Source organism: Dermacentor silvarum, chromosome 6 (assembly GCF_013339745.2).
Source record: "Dermacentor silvarum isolate Dsil-2018 chromosome 6, BIME_Dsil_1.4, whole genome shotgun sequence".
NCBI lineage: Eukaryota > Metazoa > Arthropoda > Arachnida > Ixodida > Ixodidae > Dermacentor > Dermacentor silvarum.
Window position 1 is genome coordinate 182910840 of NC_051159.1, and position 22716 is coordinate 182933555.

The 22716-nt window shown below is 46.1% G+C and overlaps 3 protein-coding genes across 4 annotated transcripts in view; 2 read left to right on the forward strand and 1 right to left on the reverse strand.

Moving 5' to 3' along the window:
- Nucleotides 1–5164, reverse strand: part of LOC119456512 (amine oxidase [flavin-containing] B-like) — a 107922-nt gene extending 102758 nt beyond the window's left edge. Inside the window, exon 1 of the mRNA XM_037718339.2 lies at nt 5040–5164. Within this exon, the coding sequence (XP_037574267.1) occupies nt 5040–5094 (55 nt within the window). The 5' untranslated portion in view covers nt 5095–5164. The remainder of the gene's footprint in view (nt 1–5039) is intronic.
- Nucleotides 1–22716, forward strand: part of LOC125946460 (uncharacterized) — a 187386-nt gene that overhangs the window by 36062 nt on the left and 128608 nt on the right. The window lies entirely within an intron of this gene.
- LOC119456513 (carboxypeptidase inhibitor-like) overlaps nt 1–22716 on the forward strand; it is an 88825-nt gene that overhangs the window by 20478 nt on the left and 45631 nt on the right. The window contains exon 2 of the mRNA XM_049669923.1: nt 19681–19830. Within this exon, the coding sequence (XP_049525880.1) occupies nt 19681–19830 (150 nt within the window). The remainder of the gene's footprint in view (nt 1–19680; nt 19831–22716) is intronic.

Below are 22716 nucleotides of genomic sequence, written 5' to 3' on the forward strand. Positions count from 1 at the left end.
AAGCTTCATTAGCCAAAGATCGCACCACTCCTGTACACGGTTAAGGTCATTTTGAAGCGCAGTTTGATCAGAAAGGTTAGTAATTATGCGATAGGTGACACAGACGTCGGCAAACATACGGATATCAGAAGATACACGGATGGGTAGATCGTTAATATGTATCAGGAACAGAAGGGGTGCGAGGACAGACCCTTAGGGACGCCCGGTGTTACTGAGGGGGAGCTATGGAACGGTTATTTTTATTAGAGACGAACTAAGAACGGTTAGTAAGAAATTCTGAAATCCATTCGAGAATGTGAGGTTGCAGGTTCAACTGGGCAAGTAACAGGCGTAATTGTGCGGTACTTTGTCGAACGCTTTAGCGAAGTCCAGAAAGATTGCATCAGTCTCAAGGTTACGGCCAAGATTAGAATGTAAATCATGAATAAATGTTGAAAGTTGAGTTTCACAAGATAAAGATTTATGAAAGCCGTGCTGGGAATAATGAAAGAAATTGTTAGTATGCAGGAAGTGCATTATGTGAGAGTATATAACATGTTTCTTGATTTTGCATGGGACGCTCGTTAGCGAAATTGGGCGCTAGTTTAGGGGGGATTGCTTGTTACCTGATTTGTGGACCGAAATGACCTTTCCCCCTTTCCAGTCGTCTGGTAAAATTCCTGTTTCAAGCGACACTGAGAACAGCATTGAGAAATACACTGCAGTAATCTGGTTTAGCATTTTTTGTGGAAACATTAACCGTATAACCAAACTTAATTGCGGAAACGTTAACGGGAATACATTTCGCGTCCCCTATGTCTTTTGAAATCGCCGGCGTTTAATAATCAGAGAAAGCCGACGCAGAAACACGTGATATACTACAATCAATTGAATGCAAAAACTACCACGTACTTTACTGCAAGAGAGCGTGCGTGCACCGAAATCTCGGCATTGCGGGCAGGATTAAAGAGCCCTGTAACTTGTCAATCTTAATCCGCAGCCCTCCACTCTGGTGTTATACAGGATGATCAAAATTAAGCTTAACGAAATTTTAAAAATCGTAGGTAATTCATATCGTTGAGCTGCTTTATTCGAAGAGGCGGACATTAGTAGCACGAGAAATCGAAACACTTTTTCAACTAATTAACATCAAATGACTAATTAACTTCTTAGTTAATTACTTTACGACACATCATGCAATTACGAATTGTAGCCGGTGAGTTTGCAAGACGCATCCACTTGAAATAAATTTCCAGGATTGCACCATTTTTGAGATATTTCCTGAAGTGTGGGCCGAAATACATGGGCGTTCCAGTTACTTTTGTGCTTCAATGTATGAAACAGCATTTTGGTAAAAAAGTAAGCTGAACAACAGTGCCTTTTTACGGCAAGTTTGATGGCGCGTATCTCCAAACTGATGTCATTCTGGAAATTCATTGCAAGTGGTTGCGCCTGACAAGCTGGCCGGCTACAATTCGAAAATTGCAATATGTGTCGTGAAGTAATTAACTAAGAAGTCAATTAGTGAATTGTTGTTAATTGGTTGAATATGTATTTCAATTTCTCGTGCTACTAATGTCCCTCTTATCGAATAACCCGGCTCAACAATAAAAATTATGCTACGTGCCACAGGTGATCTTTAAAAATTCCGTAAAGCTTAATTTTGAACACCCGGTATACATAGCCGTGACGTCTGCCGTACAAAAACGTAAAAATTTTTTCTTGCTGTTAACTGCACTGCGGTGCTCCTCAAAGCCCACATGAGCCACGCGGATGTTGAACTCCGCGAATTAATATTAACCGAGAGACACCACAGAATATTTAATCTCACGCGGACATTTAATAAATAACTGCAGAGATGAGATTTAGACAACCTGGACTTTTTAAACAAAGGCAGTTACCATATATTGTGCAGAAAACCTCTTAGATTTGTGCAGCGTTCTTGGCAGGAATGAGCGGACGAATACATTGAGTATTCTCTTCTTGTCCTTTGTCTCCTCGTAGAAACGATAACTATCCGCAGAAAGAATCTGAAAGCATCCCTGTGCCTTATTCATCTCGCTCTGTGAAACTAACTTCAGTAGTGTTTGTCGCGATTGTGCCGATATGTCGTGAGGCTCCTTTCACGCCGGGACTCAGTGGTGGCTGCCATCCGACTTAACCTCATCAACATGGAGGAAGAAAATATAGGAGGGAGCATACTGCAAGGCGATTGTCGCCGACTGTGGTGGCCCAACACGTGATGAAAACGTCAGAGCACGGAGGATACGTCAGAGCGTGCGGTAGGTTTTGGTACTTCCGGTTGCTTTTTTTTTTTTTTCAATACCCATTCGAAACCATTTGAAACTCTTGAAATAAATAAAACCAAAACCAAGAAAAAAAAAAGAAACAAGGAAAAATCTTTTTTTTTTTCTTTCTGCATGTGAGCAGCTGCCGGCCGAGCGTGCACCGAATAACTACTACCGGTAACCAAACGTCTCGGCAAATCTCAATTCTCCGTGATCTTGACGCAAGATGTCACGTGTTGGGCCACCACTGCTGGCTACACGAAGCGTTCGCTTGCCAAGGCTGGCTGCGGGACGTAATGCTCCCTCATATATTTTTCTTGCTCGATTTGATGAGCATTGTCAGAACATTGTCACAAACCTAGGGAGTCCCAGACACACGCGCAGGGCTTCACGCTTGCCCGAACCAGATGCTTAGGTTTATAAGCAGGGCCTCTTGAAAACACTACATCATTGAATTGCAATATTGGGCGCATGTACATTTCGTATATCATTAGCAGAGAGTCCCTACATAGGCCATATTGTCGTTTGCTTGCTGAGTGTGTGCAGTAAACCTGAAGCATGTTGTGCCTTAGAAGCTACATTTTCTATGTGTGGACTCAAGCTGAGTTACTTAAAAAACAGCGCTACCGACACAAAAAGAGAGTGGACACACACGGCGCTTCAGCGCCGTGTGTGTCCACTCTCTTTTCTGTGTCGGTAGCGCTGTTTTTTAAGTAACATGGAACACCGACTCGCCCAATCAGCAGTTCTTCTCAAGCTGAGTGTTCCGTCATGAATGATTCTTAAATATTTAAGAGACTCAACCTGGAGAATGGGATCTTGATTATAGAAATTAATATCGGATCCGTTAGTGGGAACACCAAGATAGCGCTTTTACTTACATTTAATGACATGCGAATTGACTGAAGCCATGAGCCCCCTTCCTCGTCGTTTCCCTGGTGAGCTGATGCATCTGAACCTAAACACCTGCGTCGCTTCGCTTCAATATTATGAAAATACAGAAAATTGTACGCATCGCACTTAGTTCTGCAGCATTTAATTAACCGCTTGATGATTCGCACGGACTCCAACATGCGTGTTGAATCTGCACAAAATGTTTTGATGGGGCCCAGTCGAAAATGACCGATGACTATAATGAAGCAAGATTCACATAAACATGGAAATACGTGGATGTGTATATTTTCATGTTCGCGTGCTGCGACAGGCGGTGCCCTGGCGTTTTCTGGAGACGCACTCTTCCTTCGCTTCGCACTTCTCCTTACGCTCGCGGATAAGCAAATCTTGAGCGAGTTATACTGAAGTCACATTCACTTCAGCGCAATGTCGCAAATAAGAAAGGCACCGATGTAGCTCGTCATGTGTTTTCATAAAAGGTTATTGTATCAACCAGGCTGCGCAGATAACTTGGTGCTTAAATGCTTTGTCTTTTGCATAGGTTCGACGGCACACGCTGAGACTATATACGGGAACGACATGATAGAACAGCTGTCGCAGTCCATGTTCAATCTGTTGCTGGATTTCATTTGCTACGGGCACAGGTCTAAATTAAAATTCAGAAAGAATGTCTTGATTGCTTCACTTTTATGTTGTGCTTGTTGTGTTAATTGCATTTCCCCCTTCATAATAGTTTCCATTATCTTCGCGTTACATTTTAGTCGAAATACTGTCAACCATGCGCGCAGCTCCAGGAAAGCAAGCCCTGCGTTTCAATCTGCTGTTGAATAAGCAAGCTGTGAGTGAATACAAGGATCCGCAGTTGCGTGTGAATACAATGGTTTTCTTGTATTCAGACAATAGTAAGGTCTACGGACTGTTAAAGCGAGAAGGCAGATCAACAGAGTCAGCGTCTGATGAACAGTGAACTGTCGGTAGATGCACAAACGGCAGAGAACCCGCTGCAATGCGTCGGAATACTCAGTTTCTCCGGCGATGCTCTTTGCGGACAATACAGGAGACTTCAGCCGCCCCAGTAGGTTTGACGCTGGCGACGATGACGCACTGATCAAAGGATCGAGTCGGTGTCAAGGCTTCTTACCCCATGAAGGTATTCATGTACTCCATATTTCCCATATTCCTTCGTAGCATGTGCAAAGGATGTACCTATCACGAAATGTACTTAAGAGGTTTGCCGATTTGCGGTTTGTTCATGTCGACGCACACTTTCTATTTAGCAAGAATAATGTACTCGCTTAACGGTATGACTGGCATACATCCTCTGCTTATATACCAGCACGGTTAGTAACGACCAGAAAATGTCAGTGGAACACTATTTACGAAAAATGCAGACGGCCATTTTCTCGCAGTTATATAGGCTGTTCGACGGAATTATTTTTGTGGATGAAATCGGAAGCGATCACATATATTAAGCAAGTATACCATGACAATAAACTATTCAAGAAGGCTTGAAAACAGATGGCATACAGAAAGAAATATTTCAAGTATAACAAGAAGCACCAAAATATTTAGTATAGAGCACCATGCTTACAACTGTGGCAGCAAAGAGGGTCTGGAAATAACAACCATGTGTCGTTCTTTTTTTATTATATGGTATTTAGGAGATGTTGACGCCTTTAATTGGCGCCGGCTACTCCTTGTCACATAGAGATATGAATGAAAAAAATTAACGCATTAACTGTCGACTCCTTTAAGGTGAGCGTAAATTGAAACGCAAGAGCGTGTTCGCACTCTAACCATCGGAATGTGGCCGGGAATCGAGCCAGCAACCTCACGCTCAGCAGCTGAACGTGACATCCACTGCTGCGATAAACTCACCGCTTATGCCGGCACCGACGACGATTACGGGACCCCCGCCGTCGCTATCAGCCATGGCTCGCCGCGTCGCCAAGTGTCCGCTCCTCACTGCGTCGACAGCGGCCGCCGTGTGTGTAAGTACGAGGCGGCACGCGCCCTCCTCTCGCCCTGGGCCGACCAGCCTGCGGGGCTCGGGATCTCAGCTGCCAGCGACTCCTGCCGGAGCCGGCAGGAATCAAGCCGATGATGTTGCCGGCAGCTACTGAGTCTCTGCGCGCTTTCTCTTGACAGGCTGTCGATCCGAGCCGTTCCGAAGGTGCCATGCGATGGGGTAGCGGCTTTTCTTAGTTCATACATTAGCCGATTAGGCGTGGCACTCGGCTGCCCAAGCCCCCAATTTCTCATTGTCAGGCTTCTGTCGGCCACGTTTCAGGTTTCTTTTGAGTTGTCTCTAAATTTCAATGGTTAAATTTTGCAACAGGCTATAAAAGCTCGCTACAGCAGTGTTGGCGCGGGCGTACTCAGCTTTTTATTAATTCCTATGTTCGCCTAATTTATGGGAATCCTGGTAATAGGGGGAAGGAGCATTAGCTGAACTGGCACCGGAAAGCTCATCCGTTGTGTTTAACCTAATATATATATATATATATATATATATGAAAAGGGAGGGGGAATGAACGATCAGCATACATTTAAGATAGAGGAATGTAGCAAACTAACCTTCATTTCTAATAGAATGTATAGATTTTGCCTACAGAATAAATATGTGGCGAACTGTCGTATTGCTCCCACCATTGCATTGCAAGATTTTTAACTTATGAAAGAAACCTTCAAACGTCAGTGATTCCTCCAGCGGAATCGTTCCTTCAGAAACGTGAAAAATGGATGTGATTGATATGTACCTCAAAATTATTGCTTCTTTTTCGAGTAGGCAACGCTAGCGGAAGTAAATGCTTCATTATTTACAAGATTTATCAGCGATGAAAATATCGCCACTTACATAGAGAGTGATAAATATACAAAACTCATTCAGACTCATTGGGGGAAATGGGAAACAAGTTTCCTTGTTACACGATAAGCTACGCATATATGAACAATTCTTCAGCTTGGATGACACCTCGAACTCCAGAAAGCTAACGTCAGTAAAGGGTAGCTCAGCACGTGAAACTTAGTGATTAAAGTACCACCAAATACGTTTTCTCCCTCTAAATGCTAGGAAAATTGTCAACGAAAAAGATAAGCTGGGAAAAGTTTACTTTTGTGCAATCCGCATATTCCAGATGTCGCTGAGACTTGGCTACATGACGGTATTCTGATGAGTGAGGCGATTCCACCTGGCTATAAAATGTACAGACGGGATAGGGGCTCTAGAGATGGTGGTGTAGCTGTTATCACAACGAATTGTATTGAAAGCATATTTAGCGCCAGCGGACAAGGACAGGACGGAGACGACAACACAATGCGCTAACTTCAACAATTTTATTTCCATGAAACAGCCACCTATTTTACCCATGCACAGTGGCGCAAAATGGCCGTCTCCTTATCTTGTCGACCGAAGGGGCACTAACACACGTTTCGCTATTCCAAAAGATCACATCTCCCTTCTGTCCTTGTCCGCTGACGCTAAATATGCTTTCAGTTTACCGACACGCCCAACATATATGGCAACGCTAGAATTGTATTGACGTGTCCTTTGTATAACAAGTTGAAACATGGCAGTTTACTCCTAAACGTTTGTTGCAAGGCATCTCAAAAGCTTTTGACAAGGTGCCTCACAAGCTCTTACTGCAAAAACTATCTGGACTTGAAATCTGCTATAAACTTACTCAGATGTATTGAACAATTCCTATCCGAGCGCACACGATACATTTCTACAAACAATCGCCGCTCACCTCTTACCTATGTGACTTCGGGCGTCCCTCAGGGTGCATGTCTGTCCCCTTTATTATTTATAATCTATATGAACGACTTGCCTACTAGCATACATTGTAAACTACGACTTTTCGCAGAAGACTGCGTAGTTCACAACACTGTTAACTCCTTTGACAATGTTCTTTGCCTGCAGCATGATCTCGATGCAATGTCGTCATGGTGTCAAAAATGGCACATGCCTTTCATCTTATCGAAATGCAAATCGATGTCTTTTACTGTAAAGCACAGTCCCTTTCAGTACACTTATCGCATTAACTCTGTCAACATTAGCACCACTTCATCTTACAAGTACCTGGGTCTTATTTTGACGTCATCGCTCTCTTGGATAACACATATCGAAACAATACGTCGCAAAGCTGCGCGCTCACACGGGCATCTACAAGGAAATTTAAAAAAGGCACTACCAGACGTAAGAAAGTTGGCATACGTGACATTTGTCCGTCCACAACTCAAATTTGCTTCCGCTGTCTGGCATTCATCTCAAGATTACCTAGCCGCATCATTGGAATCCGTTCAAAACCGAGCCCCCGCTTCATCACTTCACAATATTCAGGGTACACTAGTGTCACTTCAAAGAAGAAAATAATAGGTCTGCCAACACTGAAGTCACGCCCCATCATATCACGTCGTTGTTTGCTTCACTTCTTCCTCTCGCTTAAGTCACAGCTCTGCCATAGCACGTTTACCCGGCCACTCATGTGCCATGACCACTTCCTTCTTTCCTGTTGCAATCGTTTATTGGAATGCGCTCCCTGACCACTTCGTTACCTGTACTGACCGCAAAAAAATTCGTGAATACCTTACAGATCACTATCAATAACTTTCTGTTTCCAGTGCACATCGTTCAAGAACCCATCATAAACCACTGGGTATAGTATACCCGTGTCAACCCTTCCACCTAGTGTATTTTTTTTCCTTCGCCAATGTATTGCCGTTCGTTGATTTAGTAATTTTTGTTTGATTGTTTCAAGTCGTACAAAATCAGCAATGTTTCTTTTTTGTGGTTGTTTTGTACGTAACCACTCTTACAATTGTTTGTATTGCCCCCCCTTGTGTAATGCCTTCGGGCCTGCAAGGTGATACTAAATGAACTGAAATGAATGCCTGACCTTTTTTATGTGTGTTGTGTATCGACGCTCCCGCCGCAGATGTTTCCTGTTTTGCAAAAGTGTATGATTGTCTTCTAAATATTCGTTGAGACAACCTAATCTTGATAGGCGACTTCAATCTGCCTGCCTTTAACTGGTACTCTTTTGTATGGTACGTCACCTGGAAATCTTGTTCAGCCACGATCTAGAACAGGTTGTACAAGAGCCAACCTGCGATAGTACAATTTTATATATTTTGCTTTATTGCGATAGCAATTATATGGACACTCCAAGAGCATTTCTGCCGTCGTCGTCATCGTCGCCGTGAGGTTCCGCGTAGTCCAACGGCGATAAAATCGTGGCTGCGCGCCGTACCAACACCACCTAGATATCACAGGCCTACGCAGTCCTATCTATGACGTCATGCTACCTGGCCCGAAATTTCCATTGCCAAGGCTGGCGTGGCGAAAGCGGTGACGTCAAAATCACTGTTGCTTACGTACATGGGGAGCATCCCCATTAGATTCTATGGCAGTCGGGCCAGGTAGCATGACGTCATGGATCGGAGTGCGTAGGCCTTGGGCTATCTAGGTGATGTTGGCCGTGTGCAGTGAAAGCGTACGAGGGGAGTCGGCAATTGCGGCTCAATGTAGCGAACGCGAGGGAGGGAGGTAGGCAGGCTGGAAGCGCGCAGTTGTCTTTCGAGCTCGCGAAGCACGGGGGCGAGGCGATGGAGAGGGGGAGGGGGCGGCGTTTTGCACCGTCGGCTGCTGCTCACAGCGCGGCCGCGCCGTATCTTGAAAGCGATCTGGCGATGCGGGCGAAGTACGCGCCCGCGCGGGCCTCATCTTGAGCGCGATCTGCGATTGGGGACAAAGTGCTCTGCTTTCGACGTTCGCGTTGAAGCGAGACGAGAGACAGCGCAAAGGTCAATTTGCCCGCTGCTGCTGGCCTGCTTTCTCACTCCGGCGTTCTCACAGCGAGTTTCCGCGGTTATCGAGCGAGATGTGTTTATTTAGCTGTGCGCGCGTGAAAGCGTGCTTGTCTATTTAGTTAGTAAGCGAATGTTTACAACTTTTTACGTCCAATTAAACTACTATCCTTGCTCCGCATAGCTTTCTACTAATTTTCTATCGCAATCGATGCTTCGCCTTTCGGGCGAAACTGCGACTTTTATAACAGGAAAGTATTAAAGATGCAATTGTCACACTGCGGTCAAAACAAGGCTTCCAGACGAACCCTTGTTAGAAACTTTTGACTTGCTGATGACGTCGCAATCATTGATCCCTTGCCTAGCCATCTTCTTGACTCTAACATTGGTAACGTTGAGGCAGGTTGTCAGCGGCTTGGTAAGGACATTGAACAATGCATTGAAAATCATGTTCCGCAGCAAAAAAGAAAAAAAGTGAGCTTATGCCCTGAAATGAATTGCGAGATAATACACAGAAAGCGCAAAATTAAAAGCATTAGAAAGAAGCACGAAACGTATTTTTCCTTATTTGCCGAACTTAAGGAAATTTGTCATCAGTCTCGTTGAAGTTATTAAATGTGACCCGGGAAAAATTCAAACGTCATCTGAGTGAAAAAGGAAAGGATAGAAAAGATTGAAGTTAGTAATAATCTTATTGCAAATGAGAGAGAAATAGCTTAAAACTTTAGCAAGTATAACTAATCAGTTTTCTCAGATCATGTCATTTGGACGCAGCCTGACGGGCCGTTTTCTGAGACGAAGTGCAATATTTTGCTAACACCTGAGGATGTCATGTCCATGCAACTTAACATGAGCGATAAAATTTCTGTGGGGCAGCTTTGAATTCCGAATTCTTTTATAACACGTTACGCTCATCAGTTATCTCAACCCTCACCTAATATCTATAACCAGTCAATTGACTCTCGTGAGGTTCCGGCTGATTGGTTTAAGGCTAGAGTAGCGAGGATCAGCCGGGACCGTACCGAGGCCTCCCCATCGAGGAATTGGACAAGCCCTTTATGGGCCCGGAACTGGTGGTAGCCGAGAGCAACCAGAAGAGCGCTGCGGGGCCGGACGCCATCACGTACCGACTACTGAACAACTTGAACGACAAAGCAAGAGCAGAGCTCCTCAGGCACATGAATGAGACCTAGGAAAGCGCAAACTGCCCAGAAGCTGGAAGGAGGCAGAGGTTAGGTTCATTCCAAAACCGGGAAAACCCCCGCACATCGACAATTTGAGAGCCATCTCCCTCACGTCCTGCGTGGGCAAGGTGATGGAAACGATGATATTAAACACTTGGACAAAACCAACCAAATGCCGGACACCATGCTTGGTTTCCGAAAGCACCTGAGCACGCAGGACGTGCTCATACAGATCAAAGAAGCGGTCATGAAACAGGCCACGAGGCACTCGCCACGTGCCATATTGGCGCTTGACCTCAAGGGAGCGTTTGACAACGTCTCCTACGTTAACATCCTGACCAACCTCCAGAGCACTGGCTGTGGAGAACGAACTACGTACGAGGTTTTTCAACAGATCGGAAAGCAAGAATCAGAGTGGGGGAGGAAGTATCCCCGCTTATCGAGTTGGGCAGTAGGGGGACCCCTCAAGGCTCGGTCCTTTCGCCCCTGTTGTTCAACATGGCACTCCTGAACCTGCCCAAGGGGCTCGAAGTGATTGAAGGCTTGGGCACGCGCTCCACGCCGACGACGTCTCGCTCTGGACGACGAAGGCTGGATCCCACGGATAGATACAAGACACGCTGCAGACGGCGGCGGAAGTGGTGGACAAATATGCCAAGGAATGCGGCCTAAGATGCTCGTCACAAAAGTCCGAACTGGTGGTAGTACGACAACGGGCGCTGAAAAGACTCAATGAAGACATTAAAGTGGTGCTAGACGGAGAAGACATTTTGCCGGCGGCCCCCAGTGTCAAGATCCTGGGACTGGTGATACAAGCAAACAACAAGGTGGAAGCGTCTGTGAGAAAGCTAAAGCATACGACGGAGCAAATACTGCGACGAGACGCAGAGGAATGAAAGAGAACGACACCGTGAGGCTCGTACAGGCCTTCGTGGTTTTCCGAATTACGTACGTGGTACGGTATCTTCTGCTGAGCACGGTCGAAAGGAACCAAATCGACGCGATAATATGAAAATCAATCAAGCAAGCCATCGTAGTCCCGATGAGTGCCTCCACGGACAAACTCATGAGGTTGGGCCTGCATAACACGGTGCACGAACTGATCGAGGGCCACCTCTCCAGCCAGAAGCATCGCCGAAGTCAAACGAAGGCCGGCAGAAGAGTCCTGAAGAAGGCCGGCTGGGAGGAGACGAGACAGATGGAGTGAGGACAACTATCAGACGTCTGGCTAGAAGCCATCAAGGTAAAACAACTCCCCAAGAACATGAGCCCAGCACACCACAGCGGCAGACGGGAGGCCAGAGCAAAGGCTTACAACAGGCTGCTGGCTGGGAAGAAGGGGGAAATATTCACAGACGCCTCCAAAGACAGAGGAAAAAGCTGGGCGACCGTAATGGTGACAACCAAAGAAAAGCTGCTAACGTGCGCGACGGTAAAAACAAACGACGTCGACGAAGCAGAAGAGCTGGCAATTGCCCTGGCGCTCACTATACAAGGCAGGACCAGAGTGGTTACAGACTCGCAACAAGCGTATGGAAGCTTCCAGTCGGGCTGGGTGTCCCGGTTGGTGCTTCGGGCGCTCAAAGGCAAGGAACCCCCGGGAAGCGATAGAATTAATCTGGGTTCCGGCCCACTCCGCAGTGGAGGGTAATGAGTTTGCCCACCAGCAGGGCCGAGCGCTGTCACACAGGGCCACAGCCGCGGAGAGGGAAGAGGAGAACGCAAAGAGCCAACCACTGATCACGTACAAAGACATAGTGGAGTATTACAGAAACGGCAGACAGAACTTCCCCGAGCCACACCTCAAGTTAACGAGGCAGCAGCAGACAACATAAAGGCAGATCCAGACAGCGTCGTTTTCCCACTCCTGAATACTAAACCACATGTTCCCGAGCAAGAATGCCCCGTGTGTCACAAGCCAGGTACACTCCAACAGATGATAGCAGAATGCAAATTTAGCCAGCAACACCCACCACTCCTCACCAACCCTAACCCCAACATGATCCCCCTACCCATCCAACCCCTTAGAAAGCGATGGAAGATCTTGCTGTCCAGACCCGCCCTGGAAGACCAGCTTTGGCTCGTAACCAGGGGCCAGGCGGCGAGAAGAGCATATGGATTCCCGTGAAGTGGGAACCACTTCCATCCGGCGCATGCACTGAAAATCTCACGAAATAAAGTTTTTCATTCATTCATTCATTCATTCATTCATTGTCCCTATATATAAAATTTTACAATTTCAGACAACTTCCCTCAAATTACTGACATAACAATATCTGAAGAAGATGCTTTGGCACTGCTGCCTAATATAGATGTAAAAAAAAATCCCCAGGCATTGATTGTACGTCAAACACATTTCTAGAGAGGTGTGCCGAATCGTGTTCGAAGTACCTATATGTTACCTGTATATTAACAAAATCGCTATCCACTACACTACCAACGAAAGAGCTAGAAAGTTGTTCCTATCCCCAAGGATAGGAAAATACTTCGCACAGGCCCGTATCCTTACTATGTACCTGTTCGAAGATGATGGAACAAATTATTTTTAAGTACATGTCAAATTTTTTGCAGCAGAATAACGTGATTGATCGGCGACAACACGATGTCGACGATGACCCACCTCCTTGAAACGATATATAAGTTTGCCTCAGGCTTATATAAAAACAGTCAAGTCGATATCTTGTTTTTTTTTCCTTCCAAAAGGTAGGGCCTCCTTTGATTGGGAACGATCAAAAGATTCTGCTAAAATTAGAACACATACTAACAAAATTATTCAATGCTGGATTCTACACCACAGGTAGAATCAGGCATTTCTCAAGGGTCGGCCATTGTACCTGTCCAAATCAAATTGCCCGCGGATAATGATGACCGTCAGAAACCTTATTGCAAAGAGGAAAAAGGGGAACGGAACGTTATGGGAGGCGCCTCAAGTCCAGGACCCCTGTGGCTTCAGCCGCCCGCCTGACGTGACCCAGAAGTGCCAGTTCCACCTCCGGGTCAAAGCTGGCGAGTTGTACCTCCCACTGCTCCATGCTACTTACGACTTTGCTACCCAGCAAAGTCTCTCAATTTTCGGGATTTTTATCACACCCCCATGAGATTTGGTATAATGTTGGCGAGCCCCCGCACCACGGACACGCGCGTCCGAATACAGCGTTGGATAAGTTTGCTTAATTTTGAAAGACTGGAAAAGACATCCGTTTGTAGCTTACGGAGGTCCTTGGCGTCATCCTCGTCTAATGATTTGTGGGGGACGCAATATTTTTGATGTGTGCCCCGCTGTTGAGCGAGAATGTCTTTTGAAGTTGTTAAAGGAGGTTCGTTGACGGGATGGGGATGCTCCGCTCGGTTGATAAGTTCTCGAGCTAGAGCATCTGCCCTTTCATTCCCTTCGAGCCCGGCGTGTCCCGGGCACCAGACCAGTCGGTGTTTCTGGGTTAATTCATGCCCCAGTAGTTTGATGATTGTTTTGGGTAGGCGGCCGTTCATATAAAGCCGGCACGCTTCCTGGGAATCTGTGACGATAATTGACTGCTTTCCCCTGTGTTCTTGCCCTCTCAAGGCCAAATCTATGGCAGCGAAGTCTGCTTTGGTGATTGAGGAGGTGTACAAAGAGGCGCTCGTGACCGTCTTCACATCCCCGTCTATCACTGTTGCTGCGCATTTCTTCCAGTTGTATTTGGCAGCGTCTGCGTACATGACGTTAGTTTTGTCTCTTATATGTTTCTTGAGCCACTTAACTATTTCTGCCCATCTTTCGGAATTATGGTCTCGGTTCATGTTCTTGGGGAGTGGTGCGACCGAGATAATACCGCGGATGTGTTGCGGTACTTCTACGAGCGCCTCATCTGAGTGATGCGGGTGCGGTGGGACTCCTATTCTGGCGACAATTTCTTTGCCCGACCGAGTTTGGTTCAGCCGATTTCTCTGTGAGAGGAGTACCGCCACCTTTAGCTCGGCGTGTGTGTTGTGCACGCCGAGCCCTAAGAGTTTTTCGGTTGATGTGTTTACGGGCAGTGCCAGTGCCTCCTTGTATGCACTTCTTATTATTTAGTCTACCTGATTTTCCTCGCTCTTGTTGAGCGAGTGAAAAGGTAGACCGTACGTAACCATACTCATCACTAGGGCTTGTACTAGTCTCATGGTTTCATTTCTTTCGTGCCCTTCTTGTGGTATGTTATTCTATGTATGATTCTTGCTATTTGTTTAGACGTGGTCTTCAGTGTGCTAATAATCTGATTGGCTGTTCCGTTACTTTGAATCCAGAATCTCTATATTTTTGCCACTATCACTTCTTTGATGATGTGCCCATCTACTCTCAAGGTTCCCTTCCCAGCGTAGGGTAGCAAACTGGATATTTACCTTCCGGTTAACCTCCCTACCTTTCGCAACATCTCTCTCTCTCTCTCTACTCTCAAGGTGATGTCACTGCTACGTTTGTATCGTTTGTTGTGTATTCTTACGATCTCTGATTTGTCTGGCGCACAGTTGAGACCACTGGCGCTTGTAATTTTTTCCACTGCCGTGTCAGCTTCCTATAACGTTTGTTCTTTGTTTGCCAGGGATCCTCTCGTTGCCCAGAGAGTAATATCGTCCGCATATACGTAGAGTGCATCCTAATTGCAGGATTTCTTCCAGGGCTCGTGCGAGTTTGCGCATGGCTATATTGAACAGTAGAGGGGAGATGATTGCCCCCTTGGGGTGTGCCTCTGTTTGGAATCTCGAAAGGCGTCTATCTTGTCTGACCCATACTTGTCGTTGTCCTTGTTCCGGATAGGAAGGACTTAATGTAGTTGAATGTCTTTTCTCTGCACACTATCTCATTGAGTTCCGATAGGATGTTTCCGTGGGAGACGTGGTCAAACGCCCCCTTGAGGTCGAGTGCTAGTATTAAGTGTTCGCTACTCTTGGGAATGAACTTTAGCACTTCTTCCATAACAGAATGAAGGCTCAATGCAGCGATTGCATGGGTTCGCAGCGACCGACTGCGCATATGCATGTATGTCCGCGCAGAATTTATCGCTTTCGCTGCGAGCGCGTTTTCGCACCGTGCCGGTGGGCTCCACCATATAAGCATTTGATAGTTCGCAAGCAACAATTGTTGTGTGGACGCTATCAGAACTGCTCGAAACTAATTTCGTCATAAGTAGGGACTTCGACGCTTACGGAGACTTGTGATGTGCTGTCGCGACGATTCATTTTTTTTTTTGGTTTTCTTCTAAATTATAGGATGTTTCAATATAATTATTTCTCAAGTTGCGTCGCACTATATGCTTATCGGTCTGCGCAGCTAGCAATTTCCCTTTGCTTCTTTCGTTTAATTCAGTACATTAATTGTTTAGGTGCTTACACAAACATGAGCATATTCCATGCCTTATTTTAATGTGCTTCTTACCCTTCCATTTCCATTTCAGTGAACGTGCCAATATCTAGCATCAACAAGTTCAGAGAACAAAGCTTCATGACATTAGCCGCCGGGCAGCGCGCGTGGGCGAGCGTCTCAATGCGCCCGTTCTGCTACTCACCGAACATCGCAGCCCCGACGCCGTATCAGAAATCTTCCTCGCCGAAGTTCTTGCTGCACACCTGAGTTGTAGCCGATGGCTGATTGCAGGTGCTAATTTCGCAATCCAAGCTACACGCACTTTCTTGGCCTGCGGGTATGTGTGAAGGCTGACACAGAGCTCCGTTGCGAACCTCCGGCACTGCGGCGCCGAGCAGCAGCCTACCATTTTGGACGCCTTCAAATAGTGATGGGTCGCTCAGGAGCGAGCTGGATCTTGTGAGCGGCTCTTTTTAAAGAGCGAGTGAGCCGTGGTTCAGTAAAAGTGAGCGGGGGTTCTTTTGGAGAAAGAGAGCCGGTTCTCTCACGTTCAGTGAGCCGTGCCGATGCGTTCCGTCAGAGCCGGGTCTTCTGCTGGGTTAATGCCTGCTGGGTGCGACATTCGCGCCATCTATTAGCGGTACGAGAAAGCAACTGCCCTCCCGCCCTTCCTCGCAAGAGTCGCCTTAACCCCTCGCCTTCGGCTGAAGAACGAAAGAACCGACGCTCACTCACTGAACCACGGCTCCCTCGCTCTTTTGAAGAGCGAGGGAGCCGTGGTTCAGTAAGTGAGCGGCGGTTCTTTCGGAGTGAGGAAGCCCGTTCTCTCTCGTTGAATGAGCCGTGCCGAACCGTTTCGTCAGAGCCGGGTCTTCTGCTCGATTTTGAGGTTTCGATTTCTGACCGAAGAATGGTGGCCGGTGTGGGCATACTTGCGCTACTGGTACTTGTTCGCAGTATGTGGTGTGCGCAGCAGTCCCTTTGGTTTTTTGTGCGTCCTATGGTGTGGCACCCGATGCCACCGAGGGGAGAAGTAAAGAAGCCTTAATTGGCAAAGGATGCTACCGTTCGTTGCCTGCTGCTGTTCGAACGATGTATCACCTCTCTCACCGATCGCACATCGTGCGCTGGTCCGATAACACTTCGAAGATGGTCTTCCGTGTTTTATTTGTGCTAATTAGTGTAGTCATGAAAATGTCGCCCATTACATCCACTTCAGTGCATTTTCTGAGCGTGTATCATTAGCACGTCATTAAAACGAGGCCAATGATCTGTTGCGTTGTAATAGAACTTCATTTCTTTTTATTTATTTTTTGTCCTGGCGCATGATGGCATGATCGCCAGTATCGCGTGTGCGCTCAAGAGGGAAAAAAAAACGAAAGGTACGTGCGGCAGTTTTGTAGATCTTTCGTATGATTTTTGTATTGTACTTCAAGAAATGATTTCTACATTCATTTTGCATGGCGTTACAGCTCACTCATATTATAGTGAACGTACGTATGTGAATAAAGGAATAAAGTTGAAAGATAATGTACAATCATTTTGTGTTCTTATTTTGACGAAAGTTGATTTTAAAGTACCACAAAAATAGACAAGCTTCTGTAATGACGATGAAGTTACATAATTTTTTTTTTCTGAAAAAGTACGTCGCATTCTGCCTGTTACAGTATCATGAGCATTTTATCCCCAATATCAGAAGAGAAAGTTTCATACGCTTTTAATATATGTAAAAAGTCTCTAAACATGGCGAAAATACCAATAACACGGTTATTAAATTATGCATATATCGTTTTATTTTCAAAGCCAGATAACTATAGAATATGCATAACACAGGTTACACATTTAAGTGAACCGGTGAGCCGTTCAAATGAACCGGTTGATTTCAGTGAGCTGAGCCGTTCCGAGCCACTCACTGAAGTGAGCCGTTTTGCCCATCTCTACCTTCAAAGGTAGCCACTACCTATTATAGTGCTTTCAAGTGTTGTCAAGGACTCATACGAAGCGGGAAAACCTCCCCGCTTAATCAGAACCTCAGCTCAGGTGGAACTTTATTTCGTTTTGAGCTCGCTTCGGCACTTCCGAAGCAGCCGACGTGGCCGCTGTGGCCACGTGATCCCTCATATCACGTCACGCCGACGGTGGCGCCAGCTTTTCCAGTGATGGAGCTGGCCCCCAATGGTGCAATTTTATTTGTGTATTGAATTTAGAAATTCTGTATATATATATATATATATATATATATATATATATATATATATATATATATATATAATCTTTCCCCTGCCGGAAAATAAGGGTGAGCGAAGCTTGTCCCGGCTGCACCTATAAAAACTAACCATGATGGGACGGCTGCGACGGAGAACGACGTTACTGACGGCATGCCCTCCTTGGTATGCCCGTAGTCCGCCGTTGTCGCTTGCGTTCGATGTGTCAAGTTTGCTCGGCGGCGTGGTTAACAGCATTCGCCCGCCATTGCCGCTGGCGATTCCTCGAAAATAAATTGCTTCAAAATTAAATCTGTCCGTTACGTAAGACAATTAATGGCTCATACCCCCTTAAGAAATGCTCATACCCCCGTAAACGCGGCCTCCCCATTACGCCGACAGAAGAGAAGTGAAATTCTACGCTGAGTGATTAGCGGTAATGCGGCCAGCTGTGGAAGCAGACGACGAAGACGAAGAACGCGGGAGCAGTGGCACGAGCGCCTGCCGAGCACGAACACAAGCGCAACCTGAGGGGCGTCAACGAGCCAGCTGCGGAAGAAGACGACGACGCTTGAGCCAATGCTGATGATAGTTTTTTGCGTACACGGACGCCACCGAAATATGTGCCTTATAACAATTAAGCTTCTCTTGAAAATCGCCGCCCAAGCACTCCGTACAGATGGCTATCCAGCGAAGCTGAAACTTGTGGCCCCGGTGTTTATCACTGGGTTAATCCCGATGGTTTATTAAACGACGGCTTGGTAGGCAGCCGGATCCTCGGTACGCAGTTGCTGCTTGCGCTCGGCCACCCGGGCCTGTTCTGGTGACTGGACTGCAGCACCGGCATGGTGAACACGAGCTCTCTCGTGGTGCTGCTGTCGGCGCTGTTCTTCGTAAGCTGCGAGCAGTTCGAGAGTTCGTACGATGCGTGGCCTACCCAGCTTGAAGTTGGAGAGAAACTGCTGCACGCGCGATTGGTTGCGACGGAGAGAACGACGTCACTGACGGCGCAGCCAATGGCGCACCCCTCGTTCTCTTTTACGCGTGAGAAGGGTAGTTCAGGGGCGCGTTAGAGGTCCCGGAGGCCACCACCCGGAGTCCACAGAAGTATGTGCCATTGTGTTTGGACCCTTTCTGCACTATCACCAGGATCGGCCCACATTTCTGCGCACATCGGACGGACAGATTTTGCTTTCGACGAGCCATATATGCAACTTCGCTGTAAAAGTGTGATCGATTACTCGTTTCCAACTACAGGTCTGTTTCCATCACTAGTTCTTCCTGGCTTGAGCACGTTGTTGCCAAGCGATCTTTCTTCTCTCAGCTAGACAGCATTGCCATGTCACCAACCTGGTTTTCGTAAAGGCATGTCAACAATTTCGCAGCTTATAACTATTGTACGTTATTTCGCACGTGTTTTGGATGTGTCGTGAGAAGTTGATGTGCTTCATTCTTTAAGGCATTCGATAAAATCTCTCATGGTAAGCTATTGTACAAACTACAACGTATAGCGCTACCTCGGTTCATCGTTAAAGGGGTGCGTACCTGAATAATATAAAACAAGTTGTCATAAAGAACTGTGAGTCAAGCGTGTTTCGGGTCACCTCGGATGTTTCACAGGGAAACTTACGAAGTATGCTGTTACTTCTTATTTATTTGAATGATTTAGCCGACGTTCTACCCGACGATGTGAGCATTAGGTTATTCGCGGATGATTATGTTATGTTCGAATTAGTAGCGGCTGCATCCGATCAAAACGTACTAGAGAGTGCTCTTCTTGCAATCGTGTTTTTACTTTGTGTAGAGAGCTGGATATGGTATTGTATTCCGAGAAAGCTGCTCTGCTACACATCACGCGAAGGAAAAATCCCCTCACGTTTATACACATCATTCATGATTGTCTTGCGGTACAAAAGGACCATGATACAAATGGATCAATGAAATGTAGACACGGCAAGCCGGCTGTGACTATGTCGACTGACATACCTTTGTTCATGCAGGTCTTTTCGGACTGCGTGCTCTTCACTGCAGACAAGCATCTAGAGCTTGCACACCATGGCACCTGCCAGCTGGAGCTTGCGTACGTTCATGCACCGCTTACAAAAGGAACTTCACCAGTCTGTTCCTTCAGCGGACACGGCAACCCGGCCGTGAGTATGTCGACTGACATACCTTTGTTGTGAAAAAAAAAAAAATAGTTTCCGTAGCAATTACCTCTGCTTGGTCATGATGCCGTGTCCACACATCCTTTGGAATTGCTTATGTGATTTTTTGTCAGTGGTGAGGCTGTTGCTGCTGATGTCCGGAGACGTTGAAGAAAAGCCTGGTCCTCTGACAGACGAGATGCTTAAGGAACTGCTTGAGACGCAGAAGACAAATCTGAACAAGCTTAATGAAATGCAAGAAAGGCAAGCTCGCAACGATAGAAAATAAATTGCAGTCTCTGAATAAGACACGCGACAGGCTGACTAAAATTAACAATTTAGTTAACAAAAATTATGCTAATTTGGCTGTGCGTAGCAGTAAAGTTTAGAAAACTGTTCGCGACGAAACAACGTAATTGTTCGCGGAGCCGTGGAAGACGAGCATGGAAGCGAGGAGGTGCCAGTGAAAAAAAGTAAACGAAAACGTATTCGAAGGAATACTCAAACTAAAGTTAGGCTCGAGAAGATTTACAGGCTTGGAAAAAGATTCCCGGCTTGTACCGACCGATTATACTAAAGTTCGTAAATTTCAGAGATAATAAAAGAATACTAACAATTGTGTGAAGCTCAAAGGCACCCAGATCCGTATAAGCGAGGATTATTCCCACATGGTTGTTGAATTAAGAAAGAAGGTGTGGAACTCTTCTTCTGCAGATAGGAAAGGTGGAGTAAAAGTAGCATTGATGTTCAATAAATGAGAGTAAACAATGGAATGTTCGGTTGGGATGATGATAAAAACGAAAGGGTCAAACTTGTATAATCACCTGGTGCAAGAAATAGCTGGTTGCACCCCTCCCCTCCCAAACATGCAAAGTGTTATATTATTAGAGAGTTTTAGAATAGGGGCCCCAAAAGTTTGGGGCCCCAAAGAGCTTTGCGGGTGTTAGCGTTGGGGCATGCAAGAGCGATGAGTTTTAGAATAGGGCTTTGCGTTTGCGAATACCGTCTTGCGCTTGCAGCGCCACTACGGTGTCAAAGAAAAGCTATTATAAATATTAAAATAAACTATACCATTTTATGATAGGAAGAGTAATTTTGACTTTCATGGTTTTGCGTTTAATTGCAATTAAGGTGTTATTCTATTAGCAGCAAGCGATTTATTGAGCCTAATTTTGAGTAACCAACTTGACGTGCCTTCACCAGCCAAGCTAATCCACGTTAGGCCTACGAGCCATGAAATCGACAATCGAATTCAGAATCAGCGGCGTCTAATGAATCAATCTTCATTACACACGTTAGTTGAGAGAAAGCGATAACCGCCGTCACTTCTCCTAGCTTACTAACTTCACGCGTTACCACGAATCAAGCCGAGTTTGATACTCGGAGAGCCGCCGCTTCGATGGGTGCCGCCATGTTTGTTGACGCAAAACTTTTGGGGCTGCTTTTGGGGCTCCCGCTAAATCGGCGAAATAGCGTGCCCAACGCAAAACCCAAACGCAGTTAGCGTCTCGCGCATGCGCAGTGGTGTCGACGCTATTTCTTTGGGGCCCCAAAACGTTTGGGGCCCCTATTCTAAAACTCTCTATTAATGTGAACGCCAGAAGTATCCTCAGTGAGTTGGAATCCCCAGAGAGCATTGTGTTGGAGCATTAACCAGATGTTGTGGTTATAACCGAGACATGGCTACATAAGGATGTAAGTGATGCAGAGGTCACACCCCCTGGGTATTCGACGGTGAGGAGAGATCGGGAAGGTCGAGGTGCTGGCGTAGCATTCTTGATAAAGAACAGTGTACAGTATGATATACTAGAAATTGAAAGAGCCATGGAAACTGTCTGGATCAAAAACTAAGTTGGGTGAATGTCACCTCCTTATAATCTGTATTTACAGGGCTCCTAACTCACTTGTGGGTGTTATCTTGCAATTAAAAAAATTATGGAGTCAAACATGCATCAAGGGAATAATATTATACGTTTAGGTGATTTTAACTTAGCCGGCATTGATTGGCCGACACTTCCTCCGGGACAAACTGAGGTCTCGAGTTTTGACCAGCTTTTGAAGCTTGATTTCTGTTTAGGTCTAATCCAGGTAGTAACATATTATACAAGAGTCTGTGAGACTAAGTCGTCAATACTTGATTTAATTTTTCTGTGAAATTCTTTAAGACCATATTTCGACACACGTAAAACTGAGGAGCGTCTTTCGTGCCATAAAATGGTGCAAATATTGCTACGCTTACGACCTGAACCTTATCTATGTGCCTCTCATAAAACGTTCTTAAAAAATTTGCCGCGTATCTGCGTGCTTCGCTGCAAATGTCGTCGAAAGACGATAGTCTTCTGCCGGCCGTACTACATGAGTGCTGGTCTGATCCGCGGCCACCCGTGATGCTGTTCTCGTACCATTTCCGTCCTGGCATGAAGGTTTGTTTGAACAGATTTTATTTTACCGCATTATTTCATCAAGCGGCCATTTATGTTTTGCCCTGCCTCAGACAGCGCTTCCTTTATGTTGAATCGGCCGCATCTGGCTGGCACTGATAAAATTGAGGAGGCGCTGCGTGAGACATGGACGCCATCTGGCAATACATCGGGAAACATGAGCTTGTGCAGAGGGTTTCCTTCCTCCATGGCAAAGGGCGCTCGTCGGCGCGCAGTCGGGGAACGTCGTTCGTAGGCGCGCATAGCATGGCATTTTCAGCGCAGCTTAAGAAACTAGGGTCTTTAGAGTTACGTATCTATGTATTTTATATTAAAGGAACACACCTCCTAATACTTACCTAGTGATGTTGCGCCTCAGATATGCGTAATATTTACTTTGTGATCGATAACGTTCACAAGTATGAACAGCCGTACCAGTTTAAGTAGTGTGGGCGGTAAGCAAGTGGTCCAA